Source organism: Nyctibius grandis, chromosome 1 (assembly GCF_013368605.1).
Source record: "Nyctibius grandis isolate bNycGra1 chromosome 1, bNycGra1.pri, whole genome shotgun sequence".
Classification (NCBI taxonomy): domain Eukaryota; kingdom Metazoa; phylum Chordata; class Aves; order Nyctibiiformes; family Nyctibiidae; genus Nyctibius; species Nyctibius grandis.
The window spans coordinates 107,939,166-107,957,907 of record NC_090658.1 but is presented as its reverse complement, the minus strand read 5'-3'; the positions used below and the strand labels follow the sequence as shown (position 1 = coordinate 107,957,907).

The following is an 18,742-nucleotide window of genomic DNA, read 5'->3' as shown; positions in this document are numbered from 1 at the left end:
TACATCTTCTATGTTTACCAGAAAAAAAATTTAAGCAACTCAAGACTCTTCTATTCATTGAGTTACAAACTACTAGAGTAGTGAAAAGTCAATATTCTGTGCAACTTTGCTATAAACTGGTCTACAGTTTGAACACATGATGAATACTAAAGCATGCAAAGATCTTCACTTAGCTGTAGATTAATTAGTTTAAATGCTTCACAGATCAAGGCCACAGTGGTCTGCCCATTGCCTCAAGGAGACTAAATAAACAAACTCTGATTTTTAGATTAAATAATTTAACATTTACTTTAACATATTCCTTAAATAATATTTTTTACTCCTTGCAATTAAAAAATTAATAGAACACTCCACTTGTCAAGCAAGATGAATGAAACTTTAATATCGTTTTCCCTTTACTTGAGCTGAGGCATTCAGTTCTTCACCAATAATTCCGATTAAAACCAGTAAGACGTACACTGCAATTGCCAGCATGATCACTGAGTGCACCCATCAGAAATTATACTAAGATGACAAAATCAGTTCTTCACCCTTAAAGCATTAAATTGTCTCCTACTTACTGTAGGTATCACTGAAGGTCAAAGAAGATATTGACAAACCTAACTGCTTAAATATTTTCCTCCTTTCAAAATTTGTGCAGAATCTTATAAATATTATCAGATAATACAACATAAAATGTGTTTGCTAACCCTAATAGAGTAAAAAACCCCTTTGTTTCCACAAATGTAAAATGTAATATTTTTCAAACAACATGAAAAGCAGCATATTATATAGCATACTGGTCAGAAATTTTAGAAACATTTATTTTGCTCTTTGCCTTTACTTCATTTTGCATACTTTTAATGAGGTATCTTACAGCTGATGAAAGGGCCTGTGGTTTGGGAGGTACAACATTCATTAAAATCAAGAAAAATGAAGTAAACAGGTAAATGCAAAAGGCATTATTTGGAGACCAAGTAACCTCCAAATATATTTCCTCATGCAAATAATAATGACTGAAAGCTTATTAGTGGCCTTTACTTCTGAATGACAGCACCTACAGAGAAGGCTTTAAATAATACTCCTACTCTCACACATTTTATTAATTCATCACTTTCCTATGTTCCTGAGCAGAAACACACTTACATACATTGTATCTGGATATATAAGGATGCAATGACTGAGTCAAAGACAATGATACAGTCTTCCTGCAGTCCTACCCTCAGTCTTTAACACTTCAATCATAATATCATAGTAAAACTCCACATACTCAGTTTTACAATATTGATCACAGCTCCTCTGTATAGAGAGGAGCTTTCACTTTAGACCTGAGGATGAATCTGATTAGTTTAATAGTAAATATTTAAATGTATTTCAATATGGTGAGATATATTTTATTTTTGAGTTTAATAATGTACATAAATAGTGGTTAAGGTCATAAAAATGATGCATCATGCAAACAATTTTGTGAGAAAAAAAAAACCCAAACAACGTAAAATATAAACACAAAATAATATATTATTAGGTAGCACTAGTAGGAACATTTAAAACTATAAGTGCAGCAGAAAACTTATGTACAAACCCATTTTGACTTGTTAAATAATGCTAATTAGATAATGCTAGTCATGTGACTGCTATGCAAAACAGGGAATAAGAAAACTTAAACATTCAAAGCAAATCCAAAAATTCACCCTAGTTGTAGCTATTTGCATAAATACAGAAAATAATCAAAATAATATAATCTTTTTTTTTAAAGACTGCGGAAGTTGTAAGATAAGAAACAGTTAATAGATATAAGAATAATGTATATAATTATTGTATTTGAGATGAAAAAATATTTACATACTTGAAAACTGAATGGAGAAGCCTGATTTGCTGATGAAGAAATCACTGTCAAATTGTAATGTTAATGAGTTGAAAGTGCTGTGAATATCCTCTGGAAGGGCTGAGCCACTCCACTCTTTCAGAAGTATGCTGCTCTCAATAGGCCCATCCCATACCTTCAAGATGTCATGAGCGACCTCAGTGTCAAAAACAATAAAATGCAAACTGCAAAGAGAAAGTAAAAGCACTGTACGTTACTCATTAAACACAATTACACAAAACTCCAAGCAATCATTCCCAAACTGTACTTAGTTTTGAGATGCTGTTTAGGACTAAAAAAGTGCCAGTGGTCCTGAAGAGTTATTGATTTTTCCTGTTGGATGATCTGATCTTGTAAGAGATGTTATTCTGTTCTATAAATGCCTGAATTACAGAAAACACCATTATGGAGCATATAGTACTTTTTTATAAATCCAACTTATTTTTATGATAGATTTTAAGGGATGATGATTTTAAGGGATAAGAACTATGATTTCATCAAAGATTTCCTCTCTTTATTCACATGAAGATACAAAGAACACTGTCTTGAATTATATGCAATTAAAAAAAAGCAGTAGCTACTGGACAGTAGCATACACAGCGCAGGAAATTCTGTCAGCATGGCATTTTCTTTCCTATACAAAACCAGAAAATGTATTATCTTATCTCTGCCTTATGCCAAAATTCATAAAATAGAAAATTGTATTATAATAAAAAATATGTATTTATCTCCAGGTGAAGTATTAGATTTAGAAAGGTGTTCGAGAATACTATGTTATTAGTCAAAATATGTGCATTGACTTCAAGTTGTGACTGTTTACATTTTTAACATTCAAGAAATCTAACAGGTAAATATCAAAACTTTTTTGTATTTCAAATAGGGTGTTGATATTTCTTCGTTACATTTGTCATTAATTGGAAATAATTAATTTGAAAACTGTTATTTAAATGTAAATGATGCATTGAAATCACTTATGATGGAGTGAATTCATTGTTCAGCTTAGTGAAATGGGATTACTAAAAATAAAAAAGGAAAAAAAACTCCCAGTGAATAACTTGCCATTTGCTTATATTGTTCTGCCTGTTTAATTTTAAGAAGTAATTTTCATTTCAGTGATCAGTTAAAACTATTGTGCACATAAACTGAATAATGAAAAAGCTTACTATTTGCTAACTTCTTGCTCAAAATAAATGAATAGTTAATATTCTGAAGCAACACATTTACTGGAAATCACATACTTCTATCCTGTCACTGGAGTATAAACCTAATCTCTGTTGCATATCATTGAACATATTAATATCAATAAATTATTTTAAAATGACAGAAATTAAGATTACCTATCTTGATTAGAAGTTAAACGTTTTTGTCACATTCTTGCTTTCACAGCAACTTCCTGTTGGGAGTGGACTAACTAGCTTGAATATTGAACAGAATTTGCCATTTCAAAGCTTTTGAATCTATGTGTTACTACAGCAAAACTGAGCTGAAATAGTCTTTAAATGTTGGTATTCCTTCCACTCGAGTGATTTAGCTACATATCAACAGCAAAGTATGATAGTTTTTCTTGTTGATATGACAAACTGATGAAGAAAAACTGTTTTAAAAGTTCTTGTATTACTAATTTCCTCTGCCCAAGTTCTTGAATCTTTCCATTGTCTTTCCATAAATCATTACAGAAATAAAAGCTCTAGATTCCATCATTCAGTTTTTGGCATGTACCTTTATTTCAGGCATTAGTCACCAGTTGTGTTTCCCTCATTTTCTGTATTCTTCTAATTTCTTCCTTTTTCTGTTATGCTTCCTACTCTATGCGAAGAACTCTTCCAGTCCTTATCTATCAAGCATTTTCTCGGTCCTGTATGCACTTCTTATTAAAATCTCATCATTTTTCTCAAATTTGATTAGTCTTAATGTCTTCTGAGATGTTGCTGGTCTTATTATTCAACTGATTATGGGGAAAAAGTATGATACTTTCATAACTCAAAATGTTATATATGTTAATAAAGATATGATGGAAGAGAGCAGGAATGGAAAATGAAAACCTTTCAGAGTTGCATATAAGGCTTTATAGCACTAATCTTCTCTGCTGCTACTGTTAATTGTCAAATCCTCATCAGATCAAAGCATTCATGACAAAAAGACTGTTCCTAATAGATACACAACAACGTCCAAGATGCCTGATGTCTGAGCACTCCTGTCAGAGAGTCAGGAACTTTATGGCTACTTGAGGTAATGTATTTAAGAAATAGAGTTGAATAATTATATTCAATTTGAAAAAAATTATTACATTAAATGTGACAGTAAGATATAAAAGAATGGCATTACAGTGACTCAAGGGAAGAATTTTGAAACCACAGCTGACAGCTTGGGACTTTAGGTTGTTCACAGCTAGAAAAAGACATAGCAGAGCACCTCTCTACCACACTGAAGATTTATAGGCCGTATTATCTAACAGAATTCACAGTTCTGAATTAGATGCCTAGGTGTCCCCTACACAATTTAGATTCTCAGGTTCTCTAGAGGAATGGCACTCATAAATGCCAGCATAACAAGCATCAACTGTATTAATGTAAGGAGGAGTTAATAAACAAAAAAATGTGTAGAAGAGTGTGAGAATGTAAGGCACAGACTATAATTTATAAAATACTGATGTCAACAATAGTTATTGAAATTAAGCATGTACCTTATTGTCTTTCCTGGATCTGCTTCGATAATCCAAGTGCAATGAAGATTGTTGTCATATGGTGCTGGGTAACCAGGGGACAAAATGCGCCCCGATGTAGCAGCATGAATTTGACCACCACACTCAGCTACAAAATAAGCAAGGATTAAATTTATTTTTGACAAGACCATAGTATTTTGCAGTTCCATTTTCTGTCCATTCCACATCTCTCTGTCTTCTAAAAAGGTAACAGAATGACCTAATATCTCTGAAGCATTTCACATACATACAAACCAGGACATGTACATGAGTTAAAAATGCACATATATAATGATCTCATTCCTACCTTGTTACAAAGCAATAAACCATAATTCTGTGGTTATGTTATTTTACCAAAAAGAGTAGTTCAATATGAAATGAGATGACAAAAGCACAATTTTAGCATCAGCAAGAGAGCAAAAATGATTCAGAAATGTCCCATCTAACATGTCTTGCTTTTCTAAGTAACACTGAATGCTCAAATGCAGACTTACAGTGTCAGGGTTTGTAATTGTAAAGTCACTTTCTGTTGTTCAAAAGTCAAAATGCCTTTAGTCGACTGCTTTCAAGATACTTCTTTATAATGTCAAGTTTAATTACATCAAAAAACAGTTAGGTATTGCCAGGTAAATTCCTTTAGCATTTAAAAATTTAAATCCCATATGCCCGCAAAGTGAGAGAGTAAATCAGAAAGCTATGATTTGAAAGTATGCAGTGTCTGGTTTAAAACATTTTTATTATCAATACTATCTTAACTTTGCAGAGAGACCAACAGCAGTGCTAAGCATCTGGAATCAAATGATTGCATATATTTTAAAAAATAATATCCATTTTAGGAGTAGATCAAAAGTAAACTTTCAAAAATGTTTATAACAAAAAATCCAAAATTAGTTTGTTTTTCAATATGCAGAAATGAGCACACTGTAAAATCACCACCTCGAAGAATATACTATACAAAGTAAATAACTATACTATAACTAATAGAAGTGACTTATATTCAAACAAATGCTATAATTTTCTAGAGAAGGAATTACAGGAATTCATTGGTTTTCTTCATTAAGGCTTAGAACATAGAAAAAATGAAAATGAATGCTAAGACCAATATAGCAGTGTACCGCTGAAGATGACTAGGTGTAGAATATGTGGAATATGTCTATGTATGGGCTTGAAATTTTTTGTGAATGAGATTGAAATGATTGTAAAGACGATGAATGTAAGTGTCGCTGGAGACAACAGCAAATATCAAATGCTGATCAAAGACACAACAAGGAAAAAAGAATAGGTCTCCACAAACAGGAGGATATTAAGAAAATGTGTCTAAGAAAGAAAGTGTTGTTTGGAAGTTCATGACAACTTAAGAAAAAAGGAAGAAAAGGAAGCCAGTCAAATCAGAGTAGGAAGACATAAAACTGTGATAGCATGAGATAAAACCGAAGAAAGAAAAGATTATAAAAATTACACTGAAGGGAAAAAAAAAGAGAGCATGAAATCATCTGCAGATGCTTAACTGAGCTTTCAGGGATCTTCATGACAAGTTTTCCTGTGCACAGAACAGTAGAAAAAACATAATTTAATGAATGTAACAGACTGTTTGTGAATGGCTGTTTAGAAAGATTCACCTTTAGTAGATTTTCAGAGAGAATGGTGAACATTTGATTTCTTGGGCAGCTAATTAATGTTTCAGAAGAGTTTTAAATTGAGAAACAGAAGGAGGGAGTTTGTACAAAACTGATTTAATCCCCAAATTTGTTTTTAAAGATAGGAACAAGAACAGCAAATAAAAAGATACGTAAAGAGAGATAAAGATACATAGAAAGATAGCTTTTTGGTTGAAGAGACAGAAAGCGAGAACAAAACCTATCTCAGGATGCTAAAAGAAAATTGACTATTCCATTGATATCAGGACATAATTCCACTTCGAGATGAAGTGAGACCCTCAAGAAATAAGAGATTTCGGTACAAGTGATTCCAAAAGCTTAGCAACAAAATACAGAAACCAAATCTAGTAATGCAAGGTCCAAAATCAAAGTATAATAATAAAAAAAAAAACAATGTAGCAATCATAAGTGGAATATAGAAGCTTAAAAGTGTACTGTTATGAAGAAAACTGGAAATACAGGTAGAGATAGGGGAGCAGAGGGAGCATTACATAGTAGTGATGCAGTAAACTAAATAAAGTCAGCATGAAAAAACATACATATTGGTCAAAAATATATTGGAGAAGGGTTATGGAAGATGTTCTACAGGAGCAAAGATGGGAATTTTCTTTAGATTCACTTGATCATGGGTTTCCTATCTTCCTCCAGGTCAGATTGGAATATACATGATTTTTATTTTTATTTTTTTTAAAATACTGTATGGTTGAGATTTTAACATCCGACATAGAGATTAGAGGACAAATCATCATACTAAGAAAAGGAAATAGGTAGATGGATGGATTTATTCACCTAATAGACTTGGAACCAACAAGTATTTTAGAATTGATTCAAATACGTGGTGGTGAACACAGGCACAAGAAAATATTACAGAAAATGACCTTAGAGTAATGACTTCGTTTAAATTAAATGGGGGCATAGGCAAGGGTAGGATTAATTATGGCTCTTCTCTACAAAGGGGCAAACTTAGAGGAAAAGGAAGCTAGCCAATTAAACTGAAGAGCTTGAGGACTTGAATGTATAAAAAGCCTGGAAAAGTCTTTAAATTAAAACTGGAAAGAGTTGTTTTGACCTGTCATATATATAAGATAAAACTTAACAGATAATTCTAGAATCAAGTGGGAAAAATAACACCTCTACTAAGACAGCAGCAATGCTGTTCACTGATGTTTTTCTGGCACTTACTCTCTGGATAAACTGAACGTTTGAAAGGAAGGGAGTTTGCTACTTTGTAGACTGCAGGTCTGTGAATTTGTTCAGCAGGAAGCAGCTCCTGGAATGGAGAATGTAGCACCCAATACGGGGAGAGGCAACAAGCCAGGATCCTCCAGGTCAGGTGAGTTCTGAAAGCAGCTGGTGGCCTGCCTGCAGCAGGCAGCAGAGGCAAAAACTAAGCATCAGAAGACACATAGAAAGACTTTCCCAAGGACTCTGTCCTGGTTTGGCCTAAACCAGGCCAATTTTCCTTTCAGTGATTTTTACTTTCAGCTAAGTCCCTTCTAAGTAACTGCACTTTCTGAAAGTAACTGCATGTTTCGCAGACAGTGTCTGCTTCCAGGACTGATAACGCTCAAAGTTTTGTAGTTATCACTGAGGCACCGGTAGGGATGTTATGCAGAAAGGCTCTTGCTGGACTTATTCTTAGAGAAACCAAGGTCACTGCTAAATTCCTCACTGCTTACGAGTGAAGAGCCGAAGGGGGATTGCACCTGCAGGGAGGAGCGGACAGGGCAGGTGACCCAAAATTGACCAACGAAGGTATTCCATCCCATACATGTCATTCTCAGTATAAAGTGAGGGGATCACGAGGGTCTCTGCCCCTTCTGCTATGGCCGGCATCCGAAGAGGACTCTGTCTGTTTTCTTGCTGCCCCCGATCCAATCCACGTGTTCCTGAATCCAGCTCTCGACCATCGCTGGGCCCAGTCTGGGCCTTCCTGGTGCCTGCCCTGCAGTGCCGGTGGTGACGTGGCCGACATCAGGGGAGCTCGATCTTGGTTTTGTATATATTTGTATATATTTGATTATTCCAATATTATTATTATACTCTTTTTCATTATTATAGGTTTATTAAAACTGGTTTAACTTTCCAACCCGTAAGTCTCTCTCCCTTTTCCCTTTCCCTTTCCCTTCGGGGGGGAGGGGGAGGGTTAACAGAGAGCGTCTGCCACAGGTTTAATAGCTGGCCCAGCTTTAAACTGTGACAGATTCCTGGGAACTCCATGTGAAACTTGAACTCAGGAAGTCACTGGTAATTGCTGGACTGGAAAGCAAAACTGGAGGAGAGAAACTGCCTAGCAAAGGTACAATGGGCAGTATCTATACTGGTATACAGTTATTTTATGCATCTTACCTAGTACTTCTCTATTTAACATTTATGTTGATTGTAATGAGACACAGTTTTAGACCCTTGAAGACATGGGGTATTTAAAGAAAAGGTCTACCTCAAGGCTCTGACAGATGGGGTAGCCTAGCATGGCAATGATGACTCAAGAGCATGCAGATAAAACAATCCACTAATGTGGGATGAAAATTAGAAATCAGCTTCATAGGAATGAGATGTTGAAATATTTTCTGATGAAAACAGATAAAGTAAAAATCTTAATTTGCTTTATGATGGGGCTTGCTTAGCTTATAAAGTGTTTAGTTAATATCATTGCTGTGATATAATATCAGACTTGATGACCCAGTGTCCTGGTTTCCTGGGGATAAAATTTGTAGAATCACTTTTCAGTTACATTTTGTTTCAGTTTGTGGCCAGCCATGGTGATCAAGGCCATTAGCAGTTAAACCCAGGGCAGCTGACCCAGGCTGGCCCACAGGTGTATTCTACAGCATTAACATCAAGTTCACTATAAAAGGGAAAGCTTGCTGGGGAGGGGTGTTTGTTTTTTGTTTTTTTTTTTTCCTCTCTCCCCTTTTCCTTCTTTTTCATTCTTAATGATTGTTATTCCAGGAGCAACTTGCTGCAACTCTGTGGTCTAAGTATAATTTTGTGTGGTTTGTATTACCATTGATATTGGTTTCTTTATTTTATTAAATCTGTTTAATTTAACCTACGAGTCCCCCTCCTTTTCCCAATTCCTTTCCTTGGTCAGGGAAGGGACATTGGGTGAGAGAACAACTGTTATTGTTTAGCCCTGGGTGTGGGCTAAACAAAGACACCCAGGATATCATCAGAACCAAAGCAGCAGTCTTACATGAAAGGCTGCCCTATAGAAGGAGGTATTTCCCAGTGGTTTTGTATCCATTAATAGCCAACCATCTACTTCAGAGAAGTTATACTTGGATGTCCACAGTAAATCTTTACCTGAAATTTACAGTATGTTTACACTATTATCATATCATAAAGTATAGAAAGACAGAATATTTGAGGTTTTTTTCTTGAAACACCAGAAATCTTTCATTGTAACAATTCATATTACCTATGCAAGTAGGCAACTGTTTGTCCCAAATTCTTCGATCTCCACTTAAGCAGGTCATAATACTACTACCATGCATTGTATAGCCAGGATTACAGCTGTATAAAATGACAGTGTCTATAAAATGTCCTTCATCTCGGATCTTGTAGCCATAATTTGGTATGCCAGGATCTTCACACTTCACTAGGTCAAAACCTGCAAACAGAAATGGGAAGAGAAAAGAAGAAAAAAAAAGACATGGAAATATAAAATAGCAAACAAAATGCCAATGAATCTCATCTTGATGCAGATTATATTCTCATGATTCAGTTAGAATAGACTATTTCAGTTGGAAGGGACCTACAATGATCATCTAGTCCAACTACCTGACCCATTCAGCAATGACCAAAGGTTAAAGACTGTTGTTAAGGGCATTGTTCAAATGCCTCTTAAACACTGACAGGCTTGGGGCATTGACCACCTCTCTGGGAAGCCTGTTTCAGTGTTTGACCACCCTCTCGGTAAAGAAATTCTTCCCAATGTCCAGCCTGAACCTCCCCTGGTGCAGCTTTGAACCATTCCCATGCGTCGTGTCACTGGATCCCAGGGAGAAGAGCTCAGCACCTCCCTCTCCACTTCCCCTCCTCAGGAAGCTGTAGAGAGCTACAAGGTCGCCCCTCAGCCTCATCCAAACTAGACAAACCCACAGTCCTCAGCCAGTCCTCATAGGACATTCCTCCTAGCCTTTTCACCAGCTTTGTTGCCCTCTGGGTGCATTCGAGTACCTGAATATCCTTCTTAAATTGTGGGGCCCAGAACTGCCCACAGTACTCGAGGTGAGGCCGCACTAACACTGAATACAGCAGGACAATCACCTCTTCTGACCGGCTGGTTATACTCTAGCTAATGCACCCCAGGAGCTTAGGCGGTTAGATGTTGCAGCTTCCTATGAAGTCAATGTCTTAGTACATGAACATGCTTCTGTGGCCAAGGATGTAGAAGAGTAAAGCTGCGTCCTTTATGGCTACCTTTTTGGACTGCCTGATATCTCTGCAATTCTGTGAAATCCAGCCCTCAAGTTAATCACCCTAGTTCTTTTGATGTAGCTCAATTTTGGCTCAGTTATTAATCTGAAATTTTTATCTAGAACAGTGCAGGAATATTGGGTCAACAAACAAGCTCTCCAAGATTTTCACTGTATAGGGCACTACTTTTTCCTCTGCTAATTCAGGTATATGCACAGTTAGATTAGATGAATCCACTGTGACCAAAGATAAATTATATACAATTTGTGTAAATCAGAAACTGAAACATCAAGAACAAATTATTAATTTGATATTAGATTATGGCATTAGTCTATTGAAGAAAGTGTATTAAATACACTATCCCAAAAGAGTTTAGTGAGCAATTTACTAATTTATACCACTTCTATTCTTTGATTCTCTTTTATTCAGAGGAAAGGAAGAAGTATTGACCCTGTATTTGGCACTAAGTGGGAGCTTCACCTCCTCATTTAATCTCCATAATGAAAGCAGCTGAACACAGTGGTAACTCAGGAAGAAAATGCAAAGGTTATTTAATCCGTCCTTTTGTCAAGATAGCATGGCTTCAGTTTCTTCTCTGCTGAAAATTAAGAAATATTCCTACACTAATTTTCCATTAGCATTCCCCTTTTTGGCCTATTAACATGCTGAATGGGATAAACAGCTCCCTCTGTGCTCTTTGGAATGAATAGGTCTACTCTGAGCAGCTACAATTCTTTCCATATTTTACCCTTTCCTCTCCGCAGTTAATCCACATAGTGTTACTAAAATGTAAAGATGCAGTCCAAATCTCTCCTTTTGCCTTGAGGTCCAGTTCTTGGAGCAATATAAAGAGTGGTTTCAAATTCATTTTTCTCAACTCCAGATGTTGCTCCTTTGTGGATTCTTCCTTTATTACTGTCATGTCCCCAGCCCAACCAAGTAATTCTGACTAAAAATGGTTTCCATTTTGCTGTCCTTACTTTACTGAACAGCTTCTTTATGTGGTTCTGAATCAGGCTGCTGGTCTTCCCTTCAGTTTGTTGTTTTCAGCTCAGTCTCTACATGAGGTTGCCCAGAGAAGTTGTGGATATCCCATCCCTGGAATTGTTCAAGGCCAGGCTGGATGAGGCTTTGAGCAACCCTGATCTAGTGGAAGGTAACCCTGCCCATGGCAGGGGGGTTGGAACTAGATGATCTTTAAGGTCCCTTCCAGCCCAAACCATTCTATGAATCTGTGAGGTCCTTCACTAATTAGGAGAGAATCAGAAGTCTTTATGGTAAATAACACATCCATAGACAACTTTTCATTATTTTACAAATGCACAAACTAGAGTTGGTATCACATTTTTCTCATTGCTTTTCTCCTGATGCTGAGAAGACCAACCTCAGTTGAAAAAATGGCAAGGAGTCTAAGACCTTGATTTTCTTTCTGTACAGATGCTAAAGCTGTCCAACAACTGAGTCCTCTGAAAACACAAAATGCCTTTGTTTTCTTTGTTCATAAACTTGACACAAAGGTTGGGATTTACCTGTTACAACTCAGGCTTCTGAAAATTAGAAGGCTAAATATGAACTAGTTAGCTTAGGCTACTTTCATAATCAGTAGAGAAATATGAATCCCAAGAAAACAAACCAGCTCATATTTAGATAGGTGATCAGATCGGTCAGTTCAATCAGCTTCTGGAAATACTTATTTTCTACCTTTACTATAAACTGAGCCTAGGTTCTTTCTTTATATAGTGGGCTATAGTGGCTCAGAATTTTAAGTATGTAGAGTTAAGGAAAAGGAATCCCTTTCAAAAAAGAGCGCTATGCCATCACATAGACACTGCATCTCTATCTGTGCTAATATCTTAAGAAATGTCAAGCCCCAAGACCAATGAGCGTGCTCTGACCACTGTTAAACTCAATTATCTTTCAAAACAGCATGGCTGTCTACAAGCCACGGCCTGGAATTTAGCTCGCACTGTCTACATTATGCCTGAGACTGTTTGGGAAAGTGCTAGACAACCCAAGCTAGAAGCATGCTAGCATTTATCCTAACATTTCAGCAGTCTAGACAATCACTTTCCCACACTCACACTCATGCCCTGACAATGTTTAGTTTACTAACAGAGATGTAGCTTACGTATCAGGAGTATGCGTAATCACACAGAGTACAAATGGATTATAGAGATTTATCATTATTCCCTTGCTAAAAGGTTGTTTCCATTTGAATATTTGCACAGCCCTGCAATTTCACTTTGTTGACAAAAAAGAACCAAGCGAACATGCCCAGTTTCCCAACAAAAGCAGTAACATTAATTTTAACTAGCTCTCAGCATTGATTATTTAAACAGCCATATCTAAACCAGTTGTCTGTCTTTTAGAAGCAATAGCAACTTACAGGGTATGATTAATATCATCCTCAAGTAGATACCTAAAATAGATTGAATGAACTGTGCAATTCTAAAAAGGTTTATTTCTCTTCCTTCACTATAAGAGCCAAGATGATTAGGTCATTCAGATGACCTGAACTTCACAAGAAATAGCTATACTTCATTATTTTAATCTCCTTATTAAACATACAAAGACATTTATTTAAAACCCTGAAAATTTAAGTTGTTTGATAGATAATGTGATAGTACTTAATGCTGATTTGACAGCATGAGCCAGTGTAACACTGTTTCTCTACCACCTGCTTTTAGATACTTTTCCATCCATTATTAGGTGCAACATTTGGTTATCACTGACAGTGGCATGTGATTGACAGATGAAACTTCCCTGATTAAAGAATCTGTTGTGTGTGGTGAATTAAACTTTCCATAACACTGAACACTAGAGCAGGCTGCCCGGAGAAGTTGTGGAGTCTCCTTCTCTGGAGACATTCAAAACTCGCCTGGACACGTTCCTGTGTGATATGATCTAGGTAATCCTGCTCTGGCAGGGGGATTGGACTAGATGATCTTTCGAGGTCCCTTCCAATCCCTAACATTCTGTGATTCTGTGTTTCTGTGATTCTGTGATAAGACTGATATGTAGTTAGAAAACTACACAAGAGATCGATTCTCCAGTACATTCTACCACATAAAGAAGAAAAGGTTGTCAGGGAGAGGTATCTTTTTATAAGACCAACAGATAAATTTAGGTGAAATGAAATAAACTTTTGGACAAGCAAGCCCTTCTAGTCTGCTATAAAGCCATCTTCACTACAGAAGATGTCAAGGCTGGGATAAAATTATCATTCTGACTTGCTATCATTTCATGTATTCCACTTAGCTTCCATTTTTGCACAGGTGTGTAAATATATGTGATACAATGCCGGAGAATCTTATTTCTTCTCTTCTCTTCTCTCCTTTTTTGCAGTGCTGCTTCTGTAGGATGATGTAAAGGCACTAGATCTCCTCGTTCATTAGAATAAGGGCTTCCTGAATGGTGCAAAACCAAGTTTAATGTGTTTATCTTTTTACAATCTGTTTGCATACTATACGTGGCAGATATAATATTCCATTTTCTCCTCATCTGAAATAATGACCCCTGAGGACTCCTGAAACCTCACTGATGTGAAGCGTTAAAGAGATCCTGCCACAGGCTTTAGAAGTTTGACAGAAGCCTACCATAGTCTGCCTGTACTTTCTCTATTCTTACTTTGAAATAGGACTGAGAAGCACAAAAGATCTTTGTGGTTTTCCTTCAGCTTATTAATAGTTCACATCATTGTTTTAAGTCACTTATACCTTCAAATATCCACTAATACAGAGATTTTCCACCTCCTTTGATTTGCAGTTCTCCAAAGTGAGCTACAGTACTGTAAAAATCTATCTTTATTGAAAATAAGCTTGCTTTTCTTGACTACATTTGCAGACTCTGTGGCAGAATTTCATGTGTTCCCACAGATCACAGGTTGAAATTCACTTTACTACTACATTAGAATACTATAATTGAATTAAATATAATCTGACACAAAGATATGAAATGAATCATTAAATGAAGTGACCTTGATATTACTTATTAACATAAAAGCTTACTGGGGTTTTTATAGAAAGTCTTTGTTCTAAAACCAATTTTTCTGAAGACAGAAATTAATTCGAAACGTAGATTAAGATTTGGCATTTAGGAAGAGCCAGAACAAAAAAGAATTGTTGGGTATTGTTTATTTTAAGCCTAAAATATCCAACCTGTAAAATGATTTACTAGTCTTTGACATTATTTTGACTTAGATGGTTCTGAAATTACTTCTGTTATATTGCTAAACATGTAGTATGTATATATCATAGCATCCACATGTTAAAATGTATTGATTTTCATTACAAAAGTTTGTGTAGGTGTGTGTCCGCTTATAAAGAAAAATAAATAAATAAATAAATAGACTTCGCCTAGAACCTCTGTATGTAACATAAAATTCAATTAATGTTGCAATAACAGGAGAACAAATTAGTTAATTACTTACCGGCTCTTTCTTTCCTCCACCTCAGACTGGTCTAGATCAATCACATGAAATTTAATGATTTTGTCCATTTACTCTTTTAATACAAATATCATAAATGTGTCTCTAAACCTAGCATACTTTTACAGTTCTTCTTGAGCCATCATTCTCCAAACATGGAAAGATTTTTCCCCTGTCAATAGCACTAACCCAAGGTGAATCACCTGCTTCTTCAAGAGCCTCATACTCTACAAATACTCACTGACCTATATTTCTGTATCTGTAAATGACAAAATACATCTGCAAGTTATAAGTAGCAAAAAACAGCTTTGGTAAAGTTGGTGTGTCTGAGTACATAGCAGTACATGTAGGAATTTCTCAGACTCTGCTTGTGTCAGAGGACATGAAGTCCCTTACAGAAAAATATTGCTTTTTTACATCCTATTTTTGAGACTCTGTAGGAGTATTTATATCAATAGGGGAGTTAAGATTAATTAAAGATTAATCTTAATTAATTAAAGATTAATTAATTAAGATTAATTAAACCTTGCAAGAATTAAGAATTAAGAATTAAACCTTGCAAGAGAGGTCAAGGACAACAGAAAGGGCTTCTTCAAATACATTGCAGGTAAAGCTAACACTAGAGGCAATGTAGGCCCACTGATGAATGAGGTGGGGGCCCTGGAGACAGAGGATAAAAAGAAGGCGGAGTTACTGAATGCCGCCTTTGCCTCTGTCTGTACTGTTGGAGGCTGTTCTGAGGAGCCCTGGACCCCTGAGGACTCAGAAGAAGTCAGGATAGAGGAGGAATCTGTCTTGGTTGATGAGGGCTGGGTCAGGGACCAATTAAGCAATCTGGATGTCCATAAATCCATGGGCCCTGATGGGATGCACCCGCGGGTGCTGAGGGAGCTGGCGGAAGTCATTGCTAGGCCACTCTCCATCATCTTTGCTAAGTCGTGGGCAACGGGAGAGGTGCCTGAGGACTGGAGGAAAGCGAATGTCACTCCAGTCTTCAAAAAGGGAAAGAAGGAGGACCCAGGTAACTATAGACCGGTCAGCCTCACCTCCATCCCCGGAAAGGTGATGGAACAACTTGTCCTTGGTGCTGTCTCTAGGCACATCAAGGATAGGGGGATCATTAGGGGCACTCAGCATGGCTTCACCAAGGGGAAGTCATGCTCAACCAACTCGATAGCCTTTTATGAGGATGTTACCCGGTGGATAGATGATGGTAAAGCTGTGGATGTGGTCTCTCTCGATTTCAGTAAAGCGTTTGACACGGTCTCCCACAGCATCCTCGCAGCTAAACTGAGGAAGTGTGGTCTGGATGATCGGGTAGTGAGGTGGATTGTGAACTGGCTGAAGGAAAGAAGTCAGAGAGTGGTGGTCAGTGGGACAGAGTCCAGTTGGAGGCCTGTGTCTAGCGGAGTCCCGCAAGGGTCGGTACTGGGACCAGTTCTATTCAATATATTTATTAATGACTTGGATGAGGGATTAGAGTGCGCTGTCAGCAAGTTCGCTGATGACACAAAACTAGGAGGAGTGGCTGACACACCGGAAGGCTGCGCAGCCATTCAGAGGGACCTGGACAGGCTGGAGAGTTGGGCGGGAAGAAATTTAATGAAATATAACAAGGGCAAGTGTAGAGTCCTGCATCTGGGCAAGAACAACCCCATGTACCAGTACAAGTTGGGGGCAGACCTGTTGGAGAGCAGCGTAGGGGAAAGGGACCTGGGGGTCCTAGTGGACAGCAGGATGACCATGAGCCAGCAAAGTGCCCTTGCGGCCAAGAAGGCCAATGGCATCCTGGGGTGTATTAGAAGGGGTGTGGTCAGCAGGTTGAGAGAGGTTCTCCTCCCCCTCTACTCTGCCCTGGTGAGGCCGCATCTGGAATATTGTGTCCAGTTCTGGGCCCCTCAGTTCAAGAAGGACAGGGAACTGCTAGAGAGAGTCCAGCGCAGAGCCACGAAGATGATTAAGGGAGTGGAACATCTCCCTTATGAGGAGAGGCTGAGGGAGCTGGGTCTCTTTAGCTTAGAGAAGAGGAGACTGAGGGGTGACCTCATTAATGTTTATAAATATGTTAAGGGCAAGTGTCATGAGGATGGAGCCAGGCTCTTCTCAGTGACATCCCTTGACAGGACAAGGGGCAATGGGTGCAAGCTGGAACACAGGAGGTTCCACTTAAATATGAGGAAAAACTTCTTTACGGTGAGGGTGACCGAACACTGGAACAGGCTGCCCAGAGAGGTTGTGGAGTCTCCTTGTCTGGAGACATTCAAAACCCGCCTGGACACGTTCCTGTGTGATATGGTCTAGGCAATCCTGCCCCGGCAGAGGGATTGGACTAGATGATCTTTCGAGGTCCCTTCCAATCCCTAACATTCTGTGATTCTGTGATTCTGTGATTCTGTGAAGATTTTCTGTCAGTCTATTTTAAACTCAAATCTAATCAAACATTTATTTGAGGTAAAGTGCTAGATAAACTGATTGTAGAGAACATGACCACACACTGTCTTGGGTATCAGAATTCAATTTCCTATTTCACATACAATACAGAAAAAAATAACATGCAAATAAAAATATCTAGCTGGAAGCAAAAATATAAAGCTTAAATTCAAATATCCTTGAGGCACTAAACCCTTCAGTATTTGCTGTTTTGTTTAGATTATTCAGATATTTCTATCAAAAGACCACCTTGTAAAATTAATATTGATTTTAATTTCTTCTAATTATTGCTAATTCAGGAAAAGTCCAGTGGTATTCTCAATTTTTGGGGCTGTTTTCACAATATTATGCCTAGAAAAAAACATGTACAAACATTCGGTATGAAAAAATAAAGAGTATTTATTGGTTTTTTGTATCTGAAAAATAGAATATTCCCCATAAGGACATCCAAAAAACTAATTGCTGGGCCAAATTTTTTAAATGACACTTTGAATTCTCTAGAAAACATATAAGAACAACAATATATAATGTGTGGTCACAAGTTCACTACACTTTTCCACAAGCAAGACTATCTCTGTTTTTCAGTAGGCCTATTAAAAATTGGGGCATTTCACATGCAAGTAGGTGCTGCTAACCATGGGCAAATATAGCAGGACCTTTTCCTGTGTGTTCTCAGGCAAGCTGCCTTTCCAGCTCTTCTTTTCCAATTTATACCCCTTCCTATCATACACAAAAAATAGAACTTTCCATTCCGTTTTTCCCTGATGCTCTTGTATATCTGGTGTAATTTGTCACAAAGGACCATATTGTTGTGAAATCTCATTGTTAAAATGTTGCAACAGAACTTCAATGTTAAAGTAGATGGTGTGAAATTTCACAGTGGGGAAATATGGTCATGAGCTCCATATAATCACAGTACTCGGGTTTACCTGACATTGAAACAAGCCAGCAGTCAGAGAAATTCTGCCAATATTCTTACTGCTGAGAAAGATTATTGTACTGGCAAATTGCTGCCAATTATCTTATTCCTGAGGTTCATTATAGGATTATCGGAACAATGAATGGATAAAAGCCAGCTAAATTAAAACCAAAAAAGCCAGAAGACATCTTGATGATTGTCTGTTGCCTCCTGACACTATTTCCCAACGTGATTTGTTCTGTCATCTTTGATATAGATAATCACGAATGTAGAAATACCAGTTGTCAGGGTAAAAAATATTGACACATCTGTAATGTATACAGACTATTAATTACAACTTCTT

The 18,742-nt window shown here is 37.2% G+C and overlaps 1 protein-coding gene across 1 annotated transcript in view; it reads right to left on the bottom strand.

Moving 5' to 3' along the window:
• The window catches only part of CSMD1 (CUB and Sushi multiple domains 1), a 1,320,281-nt gene that overhangs the window by 226,919 nt on the left and 1,074,620 nt on the right, over window positions 1–18,742 (bottom strand). The window contains 3 exon segments of the mRNA XM_068415956.1: window positions 1,826–2,028; window positions 4,527–4,653; window positions 9,624–9,815. Coding sequence (XP_068272057.1) covers window positions 1,826–2,028; window positions 4,527–4,653; window positions 9,624–9,815 — 522 coding nt within the window.